Source organism: Salvelinus fontinalis, chromosome 32, assembly GCF_029448725.1.
Source record: "Salvelinus fontinalis isolate EN_2023a chromosome 32, ASM2944872v1, whole genome shotgun sequence".
In the NCBI taxonomy this organism is placed as follows: Eukaryota; Metazoa; Chordata; class Actinopteri; order Salmoniformes; family Salmonidae; genus Salvelinus; species Salvelinus fontinalis.
This window is the reverse complement of record NC_074696.1, coordinates 13,181,146-13,199,647: the sequence shown is the minus strand read 5'-3', so window position 1 is coordinate 13,199,647 and position 18,502 is coordinate 13,181,146. Positions and strand designations below refer to the sequence as shown.

At 46.3% G+C, this 18,502-nt stretch overlaps 1 protein-coding gene across 1 annotated transcript in view; it reads left to right on the top strand.

The window, feature by feature from the left end:
* The window catches only part of LOC129830768 (ataxin-1-like), a 19,427-nt gene extending 1,140 nt beyond the window's left edge, over positions 1–18,287 (top strand). Inside the window, exons 1-2 of the mRNA XM_055893469.1 lie at positions 1–1,613; positions 7,244–18,287. The exon at positions 1–1,613 is cut by the window's left edge and continues 1,140 nt beyond it. Coding sequence (XP_055749444.1) covers positions 1–1,613; positions 7,244–7,852 — 2,222 coding nt within the window. The 3' untranslated portion in view covers positions 7,853–18,287. The remainder of the gene's footprint in view (positions 1,614–7,243) is intronic.
* Positions 18,288–18,502: the final 215 nt, after the last annotated feature.

Here is an 18,502-nt window from a genome sequence, read left to right as displayed (position 1 = left end):
CATCACATCAGTCCAGAGTGGTGACCGCATCGCTACCTGCCATGTACAGCTCTCCTCTGTCCCAACCAGGGGGGACCATCCACTACACCCAGCTTCCCCACAACCTTCAGTTTATCAGTTCCCCTTTTACAGGCCCCTACGCTGGCTACCTCTCCTCCCAGCCCCCCCTTCTACCCACCTCCACATCCCAACGCTCCCACCCTGACCCCTACCCCAACACCACCATCACCTCCAAGCTGGACCAGCACCACTCTGTGGGTTTGGGTCGCCCCCCACCCCAGTCCCTACCCCCAGGCCTGGCTGTATCGGACACTGGCCCCCAGTACGTCCAGCTCTCTGGTTCCTCTCAGAGCGTGGCCCCCCGGACTGCCCCCTTGCCCCACGGAGGGACCCACCACCTGCACCATGACCCCCACCACACCCTGGCCTTCAGCGGGGGCTCCCAGATGCGAGTACAGTATGCAGGCTCCGGCTCCGAGGGGCCCCTGACTAAGAGAGAGGAGGGCCGGCCCAGAGAGCTGCACAATGGAGAGCTGGAGAAGAGGGGCCGCTTTGAGAGGAAGGAAAGCAAAGGAGCCCCATCCTCATCCTCCTCTTCTTCCTCCTCTTCCTCTCATCACCAGCTCCACCAGCAGCAGAGCTCCCACCATCACTATGAGACCTATACCTCCCATGATGCCTCAGGGCTACGGACCTCTCTCATGCTCGTCCCCAACAGTCACGGAGGACAAGACCACCAGAGTCCCGAAAGACTACCCCTCTCCTCTGCCTTGCACCCAGAGAAAGGCAGCCTCCTCCTGGGTAAACCTGTGTACCGCACCTCTTCCTCCACCTCCTCCACGTTCACCTTTCCCTCTGCGCTCAATGTGGAGAGTCTTAAGGCAGCCGTCAGCTCCCTGTCCCCCCACACTCACACAGTCATCCAGCCCACACACAACGCCAGCGATGCATCGCCCCTCTCCCTAGGCCAACTCTCCGCCAACTTCTACCAGGCTGGCCCAGGTGGGCAGCCCATCATCGGCTATCTGTCTGGGGGTGCAGGGGGGCAACAGTACCACACCAGTCTGTCCCAGCACCTGCTCATCCCAGGGGCCTCAGGGTCTCAACCTATCATCATCCCCGTCAGTGGGGCCGGGGTCACCAGCCTGGAGGCTGGCCATACTGCCCACATAGCCACCACAAGCCAACCACAGCCCTTCCCTGCCACACTCCCCCACGCCTACGTCGCCGCCACCACTAACCCCAGAGAGGAGCATCTATTTGAGGTCCCGGCCCCCTATCCTCCTCTGTCCCACCCTGCTGGTGCAGGGGGGAGCATGGTCCAGGCCCAGCTACACCTCCCGGTGGTCCCAACCCCCCAGGCCCCCTCCTCAGCCACCTCCTCGGCCCCCTCAGGCTCCTCGCTGCCCGCCTACTTTATCAAGGGCTCCATCATCCAGCTGGCGGACGGGGAGCTGAAGCATGTGGAGGACCTGAAGACGGACGACTTCATCCAGAGCGCTGAGATCAGCAGCGAGCTGAAGATAGACTCGTCCACCGTAGAACGCATCGACGACAGCCACACCTCCAACTTCGCCATCGTACAGTTCTCCGTGGGCGAGCACCGCGCTCAGGTAAGAGAACGCTTTTGTTTATATAACTTCATAAATAACAAACAAACTCTAATCATGTTTGTGCATCAATATAACATTGATATTCACAAGTGGGCAGAGGTGATAACCAGTGCCTGCGCACGTCAATCGATTATTGAATAACTCCCTGTGTGTTTATACTAGAGACTTACTGTGTCTTGTAGTGGCTGCAACTCAAGCCTCTCTTTCCACCGATATAAAGCCTGCAACTGTGTCTTGTAGTGGCTGCCTGCACCTGTGTCTTGTAGTGGCTGCCTGCACCTGTGTCTTGTAGTGGCTGCCTGCACCTGTGTCTTGTAGTGGCTGCCTGCACCTGTGTCTTGTAGTGGCTGCCTGCACCTGTGTCTTGTAGTGGCTGCCTGCACCTGGGGCTTGTAGTGGCTGCCTGCACCTGGGGCTTGTAGTGGCTGCCTGCACCTGTGTCTTGTAGTGGCTGCCTGCACCTGTGTCTTGTAGTGGCTGCCTGCACCTGTGTCTTGTAGTGGCTGCCTGCACCTGTGTCTTGTAGTGGCTGCCTGCACCTGGGGCTTGTAGTGGCTGCCTGCACCTGGGGCTTGTAGTGGCTGCCTGCACCTGTGTCTTGTAGTGGCTGCCTGCACCTGTGTCTTGTAGTGGCTGCCTGCACCTGTGTCTTGTAGTGGCTGCCTGCACCTGTGTCTTGTAGTGGCTGCCTGCACCTGTGTCTTGTAGTGGCTGCCTGCACCTGTGTCTTGTAGTGGCTGCCTGCACCTGTGTCTTGTAGTGGCTGCCTGCACCCGGGGCTTGTAGTGGCTGCCTGCACCCGGGGCTTGTAGTGGCTGCCTGCACCTGTGTCTTGTAGTGGCTGCCTGCACCTGGGGCTTGTAGTGGCTGCCTGCACCTGTGTCTTGTAGTGGCTGCCTGCACCTGTGTCTTGTAGTGGCTGCCTGCACCCGGGGCTTGTAGTTGCTGCCTGCACCCGGGGCTTGTAGTGGCTGCCTGCACCAGGGGCTTGTAGTGGCTGCCTGCACCTGTGGCTTGTAGTGGCTGCCTGCACCTGGGGCTTGTAGTGGCTGCCTGCACCCGGGGCTTGTAGTGGCTGCCTGCACCTGTGTCTTGTAGTGGCTGCCTGCACCCGGGGCTTGTAGTTGCTGCCTGCACCTGGGGCTTGTAGTGGCTGCCTGCACCTGGGGCTTGTAGTGGCTGCCTGCACCTGTGGCTTGTAGTGGCTGCCTGCACCAGGGGCTTGTAGTGGCTGCCTGCACCTGGGGTTTGTAGTGGCTGCCTGCACCTGGGGCTTGTAGTGGCTGCCTGCACCTGGGGCTTGTAGTGGCTGCCTGCACCTGGGGCTTGTAGTGGCTGCCTGCACCTGTGTCTTGTAGTGGCTGCCTGCACCCGGGGCTTGTAGTGGCTGCCTGCACCTGTGGCTTGTGAAGGCGCTGTTTGTCAACACATGAGAGGATCCGGACAAGAAATCAAATCAAATCAAATCATCTGTAAAACCCAAACTGTTTGAGCGACAAACTAATAAGCATTGAAAGGGGAGACTCACACAAACAACACAAAGGTGTTGGTTATTTTGCTCTATGACCCATACAAGTTTCAGAGGAGTCGTCACCTTTTTGGGGGTGGGGGGGGGGGGGGGGGGTACCATACCTCAAACTGTTTTTAATTACAACAGATTCTGTTCCAACAACCCTGGGCCCAACTCATTGGAATGTCCCCACCCCATGGCCCAAATATAGGATGGTATCCGTGATTGGGCGTTGCATACTGTCGGCCTATCATATGGGCTGGAATTAGGCACCTTTTTACCATGAATCTGGGAGAGAACAGGCCATGGTGATGGTTCGGTGATGTGTTCAGGACAGAGGCTGAATGGTTTAGTCTACTGGAATAGATGAAGGGGGCTGTCAGCTGGGAGAGACAGACATTCACATCCACATATTTTAGATCTCCCCTCTTTATGAATCTTTTCACAATGAATGAATTACATTTCATATTCGTGTCAAATCACCAATTGGCAACTGTAAAGGGTTGCATCAATCGAATCTGGTATCAGGATAAAATGTGATTCAAAGTCACCGAATATACTTTAAATATTTTTATTTAACATAAGTGATAAATGGTAAATGCAATTCTCGTATATACGGGTTCACTGTATCACCACGCAGGGTAAAGCAGAGAACTGACTGAAATAGTACAGACATCTTCTTTTATACTGTGACAGATGTAGTTCCAACTTTAGAGTTGGCCTGTCACAGTAGAGGCTTAGCGTGGTTTAAACTTGCTAGCCTATCGGTGGTGCCCAGGCTGGTCCCAGCCTCACAGCACACAGGATCCAGATATCCGGAAGTGTTTGTTGTGAAGTTTGAGCTAAGTTGCCGGTGGCTACACTGCTCAGTTCCTGTTTTCTTGTTATTCAGCAGTCACGCTATGTTTTGTGATTAACATGTCCTATTTCTATAAGGCCTATATTTTTGTTAAAAGGAGAACAAAACCATCCTTCACACAACCCATCTCATATGGGATTTATTGACACATAAACATTTATTATTTGTATGTATTTCCATCTCTGTCATATGAAACCGCTGGCATGTGTGGTGCGCATTAGACTGGTGTTTTCCCGCTACTGTAACGCTCGTCTTCCTCCTCGTCTGAAGAGGAGCAAGGATCGGACCAAAATGCAGTGTGGGTTGAATACATAATAATTTGAATAATAATAACGAAGACGAAAAAACACTTGAACAAACTACAAAATAATAAACAACGTTAACAGACCTGAACTTGAGAATACATAAAACATGAACGCACGAACAGGTAGGAAAAAACGAACGAAACGAAACGAAACAGTACCGTGTGGTGAAACAGACACAGCAACAATCACCCACAAACAAACAATGAGAACAGCCTACCTTAATATGGTTCTCAATCAGAGGAAACGTAAAACACCTGCCCCTGATTGAGAACCATATCAGGCTAGATAACAATGAACCCAGCATAGAAGCACATAACATAGAATGCCCACCCAGCTCACGTCCTGACCAACTAAACAAGACTCAACAAAGGAAATAAGGCCCAAATCAGCTCATCAACTCAGCCAGGGAAACACAAACAGTAGCCTATGATGCGTTTCCACACCTTTCATTATGTGACAATGGATAGGCTAACGGGTAGCAGAATGTAGCCTATTGGATTATCATCAGATAACATGGGGCCTATAATTGTAACCATCGATGGGCACTAGATTATCACCAGTTGATGTCTCGTTAAACCATCAATACAAACTACATTCACCCGCACAGCTCATCTCCATAGCAACCATTATTGTTCCCACTAATAACCGCACCTTAGTCCCACCTGCAACCAAAGTCTTTCAATATGTGTTCCCCTCTGATTGCTATTGTCATGGGAACAACGTAGTCCTTTTTGAACAGGTTGATTTATCTTTTTCATTCAGTAAAATTGAAATAAAGTATTTTCTTGTTTACCACAGCAACTCTACTGTGGCAATTTACCCGACACTTTGTATAAATGGAAAATAATGTTATTTTTTTCATTAGTTTCCCATTTATGTAATCCATTAAATACAACTGTATATGAAATTGTCTGGTATGGTCATATATTTTCAAGATCGGGGATAAAATATACCTGGACTGTCCATATTGTAAATGTGCCATTCATGCGCCATTTGCACTCAATTCTATAGTCTACCTCACTATTCTCAATTTAATATTGTCTTTACATCTGATTATGATTAGTGTTGATAGGTGACAGTAGGCTATAGTTTAGGTGTTGTCTCCTATATGATTAGTGTTGATAGGTGACAGTAGGCTATAGTTAGCACCTTTTAACCTGTGTTATTAAGTGTTGATGTGTATGGCTGCATTTCAGATCCATTTTGTACGAGGGGGAGGGGAGCGAGAGAGCGAGAGAGAGAGAGAAAGTGAGAGAGAGAAAGTGAGAGAGAGAAAGAGAGAGAGAGAGAGAGTGTGAGATAGAGAGAGAGAGATAAAGAGAATGATTTTGATAGAAAGCTCTGATCCCAATGACTCGACTGCCCCCGCAACGCACGGAGAGAAAGAGAACTGCACATTTTGATGCAGCAGGAAAAAATCTCTGCGACAAAAGAGTGATCAAGTTAAGATCCGACATCTGTATCTCTCAGATATAGGACAGACATACCTTATTCCTTATTATTCCTTTTTTGACTGTCTGTTTTGCCATGTACAAATGTGTTATTCAATGCCTTTCTATGGGCTAAAGCAGTAAGACCAAATGTTTCATCAAATAATTGTATATACCTACAGGGGTCCAAAAATGCTTAATCAAATGGCTAAATGATCCATTTTATGCCCATCTTATAACAATTCCATGTTAGCTTAGTAGATATTGCGATCTAAGGGCTTAGACCTGTGCCTAGAATGAAATGAAATGTTTACATCAAGAACACAATGTATTTATATCACGTTTAATCCATATTATGGATCAGCTTTTTCCATTTTGGGGGTTTTGTTTGAGCCCTCTCTCTCTCTCTCTCTCTCTCTCTCTCTCTCTCTCTCTCTCTCTCTCTCTCTTTCTCTCTCTCTCTCTCTCTCTCTGTCTCTCTCTCTCTCTCACTCTCTCTCTCTCTGTCTCTCTCTCTGTCTCGTTATCTCCCTCCCCTCTCTCTCTCCCCCTCACCCCCCCTGTCCCTCTCTGTCTCTCTCTCTCTCTCTCTGCCTCTCTCGATCTCTCTGTCTGTCTGTCTGTCTGTCTGTCTGTCTGTCTCTTTCTCTCTCTCTCTCTCTTTCTCTCTTTCTCTCGTTCTCTCTCTCTCTTTCTCTCTTTCTCTCGTTCTCTCGTTCTTTCTCTCTCCTTATGTCTCTCTCTCGTTCTCTGGCCTAACTCCATTCCTCCTGTCTCTGTCTCTGAAACAAGGTCAGCATCTGAGCATTGCTGTCTTTTCACTCTTCTCGTCTTCTGTGGTTTACTGATGTTTCCTTGAGATGGTTTCTTCTCTGAGTTTATGTATATGATGTCTGATGTTTAACTTGTTTTTCTCCTGTCTGTTCTCTCTCTCTCCATCTCACCCCCCTCTCCTCTTGTCGTGGAAAATCGTATTACAAATATAACACTTACAAGAACTTGTGAATTCAATATAGGCTTTTAATACAAAATATCAGAAGCCATGTCAGTCCGCGGAAAAGACCAACTTCCATAAGCACTGGCTCTGTTCTTATACACATACATCAAATGAGTCCATCCCACATGCAAATGAAGTTCCTTCCCTTAGTCCATCTGCCACCATTATCTTTTAGTTTAAGCTTCCTGCTTGTTCTCGCCCAATAACGCCCATATCTGCTTTCAGTTAGGTTATAATAGTGGCAGGACCCCTTCTTGTCCTAAAAATAATATATGTCTATCTATCCTATGGGCCTATGTCTTTGGCCTTCGTACTTATGTTTAGCTTGGTGTGCTCTTCGGTATGTTTGCCCTTATTAGGATCAGCAGACTATGTGTCCCTCTAACATTAGTGTGTCCAGCTGTCCTATGCCCCTATGTGTCGCCTTCTCCTCCTGTGGTCTGATGTACAAATTTATATCTGTCCCTATATGTACCATTTACTCCCACACTCTCAATCTCTTTTATTATCTCTCCCCTCTCTCCCCCAGGTGAGTGTGGAGGTGCAGGTGGAGTATCCCTTCTTCGTATTCGGCCAGGGCTGGTCGTCGTGCTGCCCGGACCGGACCACTCAGCTGTTAGAACTACCCTGCACCAAGCTCTCAGTGGGGGACGTCTGCATCTCCCTCACCCTGAAGAACCTGAGGAACGGTTCACTGAAGAAGACCCAGCAGACCCAGAACCAGGCCATGGAAATCACTACTAGCTGCAACATGGGCTCCATCCACGGGCCCCTCAAACCCTCCAGGTCGTCCCGGGGTGGAAGGGGGTTAGCCAGGCACGGGGAGCAGGAGAACGGGGTGGGCCATAGAGGCTCCAGTGGGGGAATGGTGGTTGAAGGTGTTCAGTTCGCCTCAGAGAATGGGGAACGGAGGTTCGGCGTCGGGGGGGAGGCCAACTTGAAAGGAGGCCAGCCTGGAGATTCAGAATCCAGCAGGGGTGCATCCAAGCCGGCGAGCCGCAAGAGGAGGTGGTCGGCCCCCGAGGGCCGTCAGGTGGAGAGGAGCGAAGAGGTGCCCCAGTTGACTCTACCCAAACCTTCCTTTATCACTCAGGAGGTAAAAATCAGCATCGAAGGCAGGTCAAATATAGGCAAGTAGTGAAGGCAGGAGATTAAAACAAGACTGTAAATTCAAATAGGGATTGGAGGAGAGATGAAAAAAAGAAAGGATGCCCTCATAAATGTTTTATTTGAACTACTTTGTTTTAGATTTGTTTCTTGTTTATATTTTCTATCCGGATTACTGTAGGCTAAATTTGACCCATGTTATCACCTTACATTAATTCCATGTTAAAATAACATTGTAGTAGATGCGTTCGGCATTACGTAAACGAGCAAACGGTGCAATTGCTTAGGGGTTTTTCAACAAATCTCTGGGCAAGGGGTTTTGTGAAGTATAGTACATGTTTTAATGGTGGGTTTGTGGCATGCAAGAGCGCTGCTTGATACCTCTCTGGTCATTTGATGGCTGCAGGTGGACAACTGAATGAAATATGTAAGTTAGCTTTCCTATAGGGCCTAGGACATGACTAAGCTGCCATAATGTAGACCGGTGAGTGAGATCACTTCCTGGTAGAGGGCACTACTGACGAGAGTGTTCAGGATGTCTGGACGGAATCACTCTCCACGCCACCCGTTGCCATGGTGGCAGACTGAGTTGATATGATGTCATGTATCCCGAGCGACTCAATACGTCTTTAGATAAAACACAGTAAAAAAGGACTTTAACAAATTGAAACCCTCATGAACAGAAGAGGATGTATAATAACACCTTTGTGTGTCTCTGACAGAAGGTTAGAACTACACATCTAATCCTAAACAAGGGGTCACCAGATGCCTCGACACTCATCCACCTAGACCACTCAGCTAGGTGATGTCACCCAGCAGGGCCAGACCAGCCAGGCGAGGTCATCAGGCCGCGCCACTAGGCCACCATAAAGAGAGAACTCTTCCTTCCTTTGTTATGTTTGGGTGACAGTGGAGTCATTATGTTATTATTCTTGAAACGTTCTGAGTTGATAATGATATATTTAAATGATTGTCTAAAACTTTGAGGTCAGGGGTCACATACTGTATGTATAATTTGATCCAGGGTGGTTAAGTAAAGTGTTTATGTTATTCCTTTATACATACATTACAATCCCACTGAGTTGATGAACTATGGGATTATTCAAAGGAAGATGATTTTTACTTGGTGCAACCTTTACATTTTTATGGCAGAAAGAAAGAGCTTACGTCTCAAATGGTCCCCTATTCCCTATATAGTGCACTGCTTTTACTAAGGCTCTATCCTTATGGGCCCTAGTCAAAAGTAGTGCACAATATAGGGAATAGGGGCCATTTGGAACGCAGTCAGAGAGTCACTGTAGAGTCTTTAGAGAGAGACAGTATGTTGTCTTGAAGCACTTGCATTTGCACACCTGTCACACTCACCAACTGATAATAACACAACTATTATTATTATTATTATTATTATTGTTATTGTTGGTCTCTCTTCATTAACACAGTACTGTATGTTTTTGATATTTTACCTTGAGGAAGAAGTAGAACTCTGTGACAGCAGCACTTTAGAACAGTGAAGGGGTCATGATGATTTCATAGGGTAATGATGACGTCATGGGGTCACAAAGTCACTTGACCTTTGACAGGGATGAATGTGACAGGTGATGAAGCGAGTGCCAGTTAGGAGAGGGAAAGAAAGTGAGAAAGAAAACAGAGGAATATAGAGGACTATATAATAGCAGAAGAGTTTTTTTTTGTTAAGGCACTTTCCTCCAATCAGAACATGCTCTTCAAAATATGGGTGTGGTCAAAAAATGACACATTACTGCCTTTTCAAGGAACTCAAAATGTCAATCAAGTCCAAAAGGAGATTGGACAAAGGATGGGAATAGGCAGGAACTATGTACAGGTATGCTGTGGACGAGACGGAGAGAGTTATAGACGCTCTAGACACAGAAATGTTGAAGTGTGTCATATACATAATGTATGTACGGGAAGTGTGCATGAATGTAGGTATGTGTAAGTACACACACACCAGAGGAGGCTGGTGGGGGTAGCTACAGGAGGACATGTTCATTGTAATGGCTGGAATGGTATAGATAGAACTGAGTCAAACACACTGTTTCCAGGTGTTTGATGTGTTTGGTAACATTGCATTGTTTCCATTCCAGCCATTACAATGAGCCCGTCCTCCTATAGCTCCTCCCACCAGCCTCCTGTGACACACACGGAATACAGTACCTACACAGACAGGCACTCTCCTGGAGGTGAGGGAGGACTGTATGTATTTCATACTTGTTGATATACGTTTAATATGTATCCAAATACTTTCGTTGCATAGATGTTTCCCCTTGATGATATAGAGAAGCCAATATATTTGAGTAGGAAACTAAGACGATAGTGATTCTCAGTGGTCTGTGCAGCGTGTGTTTCTTTGTGTGTGTGTGTGTGTGTGCGTGTGTGTATGTGTGTGTGTGTGTGTGTGTGTGCGTGCGTGCGTGCGTGTGTGTGTATAGAAATGTCATATAAGTTAATTTGATATATCCCATGTTAAATGTCCAGGGTTCCTGTTTTGGGAGTTCTACTTAAGAGAATCTTGCAATTTGCACATCTGGTGAGGTAGTCAGTTGGGTGACATGACTTTCTAGCTGTGTATGAAATGGCGCCCTCTTCCCTATATAGTGCACTGAGCAAAAGTAGTGCACTATATAGGGAATAGAATGCCATTTCAGATACACCTATGTTTTCAGCCAGGTTGCACACACAAACACACACACTCACACAAACACACAGTGAGCGGAAACCATAGAGATAGGTAGAGGACTCATCTTTGTATCGGTGCCATTATAGTGTCTGTGACAGCCTCAATGGCGCTGTCCATGCTATCTCCATTTTAAAGTAGTCAATTGTCATCTTCACTATTGGCTGGTCCCTCCTGATGACCCAGTTGGACATGACTCCAACAGGGTCACCAGGAGGCATCATCCAATGAAGTTGGAAGTCCCACCCAGTTGACTACATTAAAATGTTGGAATCCCTCAATGGCGCTACCCATGCTAATACGACCTTTTGGCCACTAGAGGCCTCTATCATTCTCTATGGCTGAAACCCCATTTTACTGAAATGTAGCAGTTACTTAACAAGTGCGCTCCCTGCTGATTGGCTCTGATAATCTTGACTCTGCTCCTCATTGGACAACCACACTGTCAATCACATCTGTGGCATGTCCAAGTCCCACCCACTTGTTGGGGGTTTGGTTGAGAGACAGTGTGGAGATGTGTCGGTCGGTCTTGGAGCCGGGGGCGGGGCCACCAGCAGGTACACCTGTTGAGCTCTCTGATTGGACTAGATGTTCAGGTGTGTTTAGGTGGTAGAAGATGTGGCAGAGTAGGAGAAGTATGTAGAAGTTGCTTTTAGCCACTGATGTAGGTTCAGATGATGAGTTGATCCTCCTAAAGGTTCGTGTTAGGTGTGGGTGTAGGGGAATCTGATCCTAGATCTGTGGTTAAGAGGAACTCCTACCTGGAGGGTGCGGGTGATTGCCGTGGTGATGGACAGATGGTTGTGTGACTTGGACGGATGGACGGATGGATGGTAAAGTCAGATGGATGGTGGTGGCGGTGGTGGGGAGTGAGTAGACACCCTGTATAAGATTTGAAAATGCTTTATTGTTTTGAATAAAACAGGGTTTCTCAGATCAACACCACGGCAGTGCATCTTCATTTTTTCTTTTATAACATTCTTTGACTATGTCTTCTAGAGCTAGTTTCTGTGTGTGTGTGTGTGTGTGTGTGTGTGTGTGTGTGTGTGTGTGTGTGTGTGTGTGTGTGTGTGTGTGTGTGTGTGTGTGTGTGTGTGTGTGTGTGTGTGTGTGTGTGTGTGTGTGTGTGTGTGTGAGTGTGTGTGTGTTTGTGTGTGTGTGTGTGTGTGTGTGTGTGTGTGTGTGTGTGTGTGTGTGTGTGTGTGTGTGTGTGTGTGTGTGTGTGTGTGTGTGTGTGTGTGTGTGAGTCTTTTTGCAAGGACTGGATGGATATAATGTTTTTTTTTGCTTCTAGAGCTTCACCTTGGTAAAATAGCAGATATTTAAACCGTTGCATATATGGTTTTGCATTCATACACATTGAACCAAAATGAGACCCTGGTTAAGTCTTGTTCTAACTGACTAACCCCTACCTAAATGGGACAATTCAGTAAAACAACGACACACACTTACACCCCTCACCAATCAAAACCTTTCAGGTAAAGTTTTCTAGTGCAAATGTAAAGCATCACGGCAGGGGTGTGGCGGCTGCTTTCCAATAGTTAGACAACAAGCATCTAGCCAGCATATGTGTAACTGTGGATTTGAGGGGTGAAACTGTGTCTCTAGAGATGGGGGGTGAAGCTGTGTCTCTAGAGATGGGGGGTGAAGCTGTGTCTCTAGAGATGGGGGGTGAAACTGTGTCTCTAGAGATGGGGGGTGAAACTGTGTCTCTAGAGATGGGGGGTGAAACTGTGTCTCTAGAGATGGGGGGTGAAGCTGTGTCTCTAGAGATGGGGGGTGAAGCTGTGTCTATAGAGATGGGGGGGGGAAGCTGTGTCTCTAGAGATGGGGGGTGAAACTGTGTCTCTAGAGATGGGGGGTGAAACTGTGTCTCTAGAGATGGGGGGTGAAACTGTGTCTCTAGAGATGGGGGGTGAAGCTGTGTCTATAGAGATGGGGGGGGAAGCTGTGTCTCTAGAGAGCCATTAACAAACCAGCCTAGTCATTTTAGCACCTTTCACTTCCTATTAAGATGTTGCAGTTGCACAGCCTGCCATTCAGAGAATTCAGGGAGATTCTCACATATGCAGTGACAGACAGTCCAATATGGACTACAGTGCCCATAATGCTACACCCACTAGTGTAGCATTTAACCTCTGACCCCTAGTTCAGGTACCCATGACGACCCCATAGCCATCCAGCCTCTCTCATACACTCACTAGAACCTCAGCAGCAAGTTAGTTAGTGTAACCTCGGCAACCGCTATCTACCTTCTATATGGCATGGCCTTATAGACTGAGTGTTCAAAATATAACATGACTTAGACTGACCAGGTACGGCAGGCAGTAGGTGCAAGGCGCACTGGTTTGTGTGAAGAACTGGAACGCTGCCAGGGTTTTTCATGCTAAACAGTTTCCTGTGTGTGTCAAGAATAGTCCACCACCCAAAGGACATCCAGCCAACTTGACACAACTGTAGGAAGCATTGGAGTCAACATGGGCCAGCATTCCTGTGGAACATTTTTGACACCTTGTAGAGTCTATGGGGGCGCAACTAAGTGTGTGTGTGTATATATATATATATATGTAGAAGGTGTTCTTAATGTTTTGTACACTCAGTGTATGTGCAACTGCCTATTTCTTCCCCCAGCACAGTTTCCTTTCACTCTCTAGTTCCCACACACACAGTCACGCTGTATTTTTGTTTAGAGACATATTAAGTAACAGTGTTCATGCTCCAGTGGAAATTGTTGCGTGTTGAGATCAGTGTGACGGGAACCCAGAGATTCAGCTGGTTAAACACACAGGAATCCACATCCGCCCCATCCTCGATATCAGCTTAGCTCAGCTTCACAATCAAAGCAGTGTGTCAAGTTAGTTGAAGGGGTGAGAGGCCTAGTGGACAGGGTCAGGTTAGTTGGGTTGGTGAAAGGCCTAGTGGACAGGACACGGTCAGGTTAGTCGGAGGGGTGAGAGGACTACTGGACAGGGTCAGAGGCCTAGTGGACAGGGTCAGAGGTCCGAGACCTAGTGGACAGGGTCAGAGGTCCGAGACCTAGTGGACAGGGTCAGAGGTCAGAGGCCTAGTGGACAGGGTCAGAGGTCAGAGGCCTAGTGGACAGGACAGGGTCAGAGGCCTAGTGGACAGGGTCAGAGGCCTAGTGGACAGGGTCAGAGGTCCGAGACCTAGTGGACAGGGTCAGAGGTCAGAGGCCTAGTGGACAGGACAGGGTCAGAGGCCTAGTGGACAGGGTCAGAGGCCTAGTGGACAGGGTCAGAGGTCCGAGACCTAGTGGACAGGGTCAGAGGTCAGAGGCCTAGTGGACAGGGTCAGAGGTCAGAGGCCTAGTGGACAGGGTCAGAGGTCAGAGGCCTAGTGGACAGGACAGGGTCAGGTTTGTCGGAGGGGTGAGAGGACTACTGGACAGGGTCAGAGGTCAGAGGTCAGAGGCCTAGTGGACAGGGTCAGAGGTCCGAGACCTAGTGGACAGGACAGGGTCAGGTTTGTCGGAGGGGTGAGAGGACTACTGGACAGGGTCAGAGGTCAGAGGCCTAGTGGACAGAACAGGTAGATTGTAGAGGGCAGGACTCAAAGTAAGGGCCATGCAGTCAGGAGATTTAGCATAATGTATATTAAATATAGTGGACTGCTATAAGGTTGTAGTAAGGTTGTATTAAAGTTGTACTACGGTTGTGGGAGGATAAAATACAGTTGTAATCAGATGCAGGGGAGAGCAGATCTTGTGGCAACTACACATTGGTAGTCTGCCGTTATTTTTTATTTCTAGTTCAGGAAATCCCAGGTAGTCACCGTTGTTATCAGGATAATGATTCCTGTTGCCTTTGGAATCATACTGTATGTGCAGTAGTTGTCTTTGTTGATCATTTTTCTCTCCAAAGTGTGTGTAGCATTGTCCGTACCCCTTTACTGGGGCCCTAAAATATCTTCAATCTCATTAGACTCACACTAGACTGATTCAGGAAGGATTAGTGCAGAGTAGGTGAATGAAAATGGAGATGGACAGGGCGTGTTGTCTGTGTGTGTAGCTGAAACCAGACAGGATATGCTGGCCTACCGCTATGTAGAAGTCTGTCTCTGACCTCACTGAATGGAATTCTTTGTCAGTCAACGCTCCAGCTAGCAGTTCATTTGTAGTCGGGCTCTCTATTTCAACAAGCTGGATACTGTAAATTCTACATTCTGCAGTCCAGGAAAACTATGTCAGTCCCAAAAAAGTTGTATAAAATAAAAATATGGGGGGGAAAAGGTGGATGTCAGAAAGGAAGACAGAGACAGGCTCTTGGCTAGGGAGAGGTGTACTGTACTTGGGGTTGCAAAGCTACTGGTAATTTAAAAAGGTTACCGGAATCTTCAGTAATTTTGGTAATTAACAGAAAATGTATGTCAATCTATCGTAACTTTGGTAATTTATACTTGAATAACTTTTTAAAAAAGGTATTCATATATAGTATTAATTGTATTTATATCTGTGTCCATATTGTCCATGAGTTTCTGGTAGATAGACCATATGGTTCAAGAAAAAATTGCCTAATTAATGAAGAAAGCGTCTAATCAACAATGGCAGTATTTAAAATGAACTCTGCAACTCTGCCAACTAGTGGCTTTCTTTACAACTGACTCCAGTGTGACACCAAAACATTGACAACAAATACATATTGACATAGTCTACTAAATGAAAGTGTGTAAAAAACAAAATTATAGATATTTCATATTTTCATACTGAAACGCCAATGTTATTCTCTAAATTGATGGTTTATATTTAAGATGATGTTTTACAGCTTTTTCATATTTAAAAAAAATATATATATATTATTATTATTTAATATATTTCACATGTGATAAGGCCAGCGAGAGGGCCAGAGATAATAACAGATGTGATAAGGCCAGCGAGAGGGCCAGAGATAATAACAGACGTGATAAGGCCAGAGATAATAACAGACATGTGATAAGGCCAGAGATAATAACAGACATGTGATAAGGCCAGAGATAATAACAGACATGTGATAAGGCCAGCGAGAGGACCAGAGATAATAACAGACATGTGATAAGGCCAGCGAGAGGCCCAGAGATAATAACAGACATGTGATAAGGCCAGAGATAATAACAGACATGTGATAAGGCCAGAGATAATAACAGACATGTGATAAGGCCAGTGAGAGGACCAGAGATAATAACAGACATGTGATAAGGCCAGAGATAATAACAGACATGTGATAAGGCCAGCGAGAGGGCCAGAGATAATAACAGACACATGTGATAAGGCCAGCGAGAGGGCCAGAGATAATAACAGACACGTGATAATCTGAAATACCCCAAAGGGCCACCAGATGTCTGGTGATAAATGACATAAAATCCTTGAAAGATACCAAAAATCTGGTAGGTTACTGGTAAAATGTGAAAGTTTCCAGTAATATACCCTTCATTTGCAACCTTAACTGTACTTGCTTGGAGAGACATTCTTGGGATGCTTGCGGTGTAGTGTGTAGTGAGAGGTGGTATGATGGTAGTACTATGATAGGTCAGGTGGATTTCTGCTGTTTATAAAGCCTCTGCTGAAATAAGGAACTTGACTGTTTCAGAAGGAAGATGGACGTTGTGTACTGGTACTCTGGCCTGGCCTCAGCCCAGTTTATACTGTCTGGTGTGGTGATTGACATGTTTGACGAAGCATAGTTACATACAGGTACATGGATATATATATATGTGTGTGTGTGTGTGTGTGTGTGTGTGTGTGTGTGTGTGTGTGTGTGTGTGTGTGTGTGTGTGTGTGTGTGTGTGTGTGTGTGTGTGTGTGTGTGTGTGTGTGTGTGTGTGTGTGTGTGTGTGTGTGTGTGATGTTCTCTCCTATGGACTCTGATCACTAGCTCTAACACTCATAAGGTTCACAGAGAAAAGACAGATAACAGTCATTATTACCTCGTGTATTAGTGGGGACCACTTTTGTAAAACCAACCAATAAAGATGCACATAGTCGACTAACAGCGTAGACTTGATACTGTTTCCAGCACTTTCTAAACCCAGAGGAACGGATCTGGTCTAAACCCTCAGACCAAGGCCTTTCCCAGAGGTATAACATTCATTCAATTCAGACAGAGAATGAATGGGAGAGAGAGAGAGAGAGAGAGAGACATGGGAGAGATTGTTCAGATTAATTTCTTTGCACATGGCCTGGTTGAAAAACCGTAGTGTTTCCACTCTTCGCTCCATTTCGCCTAGCGTCCGACACGTTCTTGGGTCCAACGTGTTGAGACGCGAGGCGGTTTCTTGGTTCCGTGTTTCTAAACAGAAGGGCCTTTTTCATGGACACACCCACTTTTCTGTGTTCAATTTGGTCCTATAGTATAAAAGACCTTTGGTTTCTTTATTAATTTACTTTTTTCGGAATAGATGGGTTAGCTGACAACGTCATGAACACTATGGGCATGCTTCAAAGGGGCAGAAGTCCATGTGTTGTGGTTCTGGATGGCCAGATAGCTAGCAACAATGACAAGAAGATTCCATGTGTTGTGGTTCTGGATGGCCAGATAGCTAGCAACAATGACAAGATTCCATGTGTTGTGGTTCTGGATGGCCAGATAGCTAGCAACAATGACAAGAAGATTCCATGTGTTGTGGTTCTGGATGGCCAGATAGCTAGCAACAATAACAAGAAGATTCCATGTGTTGTGGTTCTGGATGGCCAGATAGCTAGCAACAATGACAAGAAGATTCCATGTGTTGTGGTTCTGGATGGCCAGATAGCTAGCAACAATGACAAGAAGATTCCATGTGTTGTGGTTCTGGATGGCCAGATAGCTAGCAACAATGACAAGAAGATGCCATGTGTTGTGGTTCTGGATGGCCAGATAGCTAGCAACAATGACAAGAAGATTCCATGTGTTGTGGTTCTGGATGGCCAGATAGCTAGCAACAATGACAAGAAGATGCCATGTGTTGTGGTTCTGGATGGCCAGATAGCTAGCAACAATGACAAGAAGATTTCATGTGTTGTGGTTCTGGATGGCCAGATAGCTAGCAACAATGACAAGAAGATGCCATGTGGGGAATCGTAGGTGGTTCGTTTCAGCAAGTTTTATCTTGTTCTTGATACAATGTCTTGTTTTGACTGATGTCACATCTATGCTAATATGGCAAAAATTTGCTAGCTAGCTAACCAACAACTGTAACGATGTATTTGAGAGACAACACGTGCTCATTGTGCAAATATATTTAAGTTTTCAAAAAACAATAGGGACAAAATATAGTTTACATGTTATCAACAATCTAAGCCAACCCCGTCTGTTCTGCCCCATAGTTGCGCACGCGCGCGTTTTGTTGCTAAACAACCAACCCGTCTATAGGACCTTTTCCGGTTTCCACTAATTACCAGAGCCACAAAGTAAATATTGGCTATAAAATGCATGTAAACACAAATGACCTTTTTATTCTTAATTTGAGGTTAGGCATAAGGTTAGCAGTGTGATTAAGGTTAGGGTTAGGTTTAAAATCCCATTTTAAGAAGATCATTTGTTGAAATGGGTGGGGCTTATGACTTTGTGACTGTGGTAACTAGTGACAACCACCTTTTCCTTGTGTTGGTCTCCTTTGTAGCACTCGAGACGTGAATGGACGTCTGTTTAGGGAATGTGTCATGTGACTTTCTGATAAGCCTCCTCATTGGAGGAGCACACCCAGCTGACCTTGTCTGTTTTTATTGGCTTATTTACTTCTTGCACAAATATCTAATAAAATGAATGTTGGTTTGAGCTTCAGCGTTTCAAAATGAAAAGTAATGTGTTGTTGTTTTCATTGTTTATTGCCATGTTGTAGTTTTACTTTTGTTTCTTTCTTGGCAAAAAGATTTTTGCACCTTTTTGGTTTTAAATTGAACAGAATTCAATCAGGATTCCTTTGTTGAAACTCGACTGTTGTTTGACGTCTTGTCAATAAATGTCCGTACCGCTGGATAACCAACTCAGGCAGAGAAAACGTAAACACGTCCAC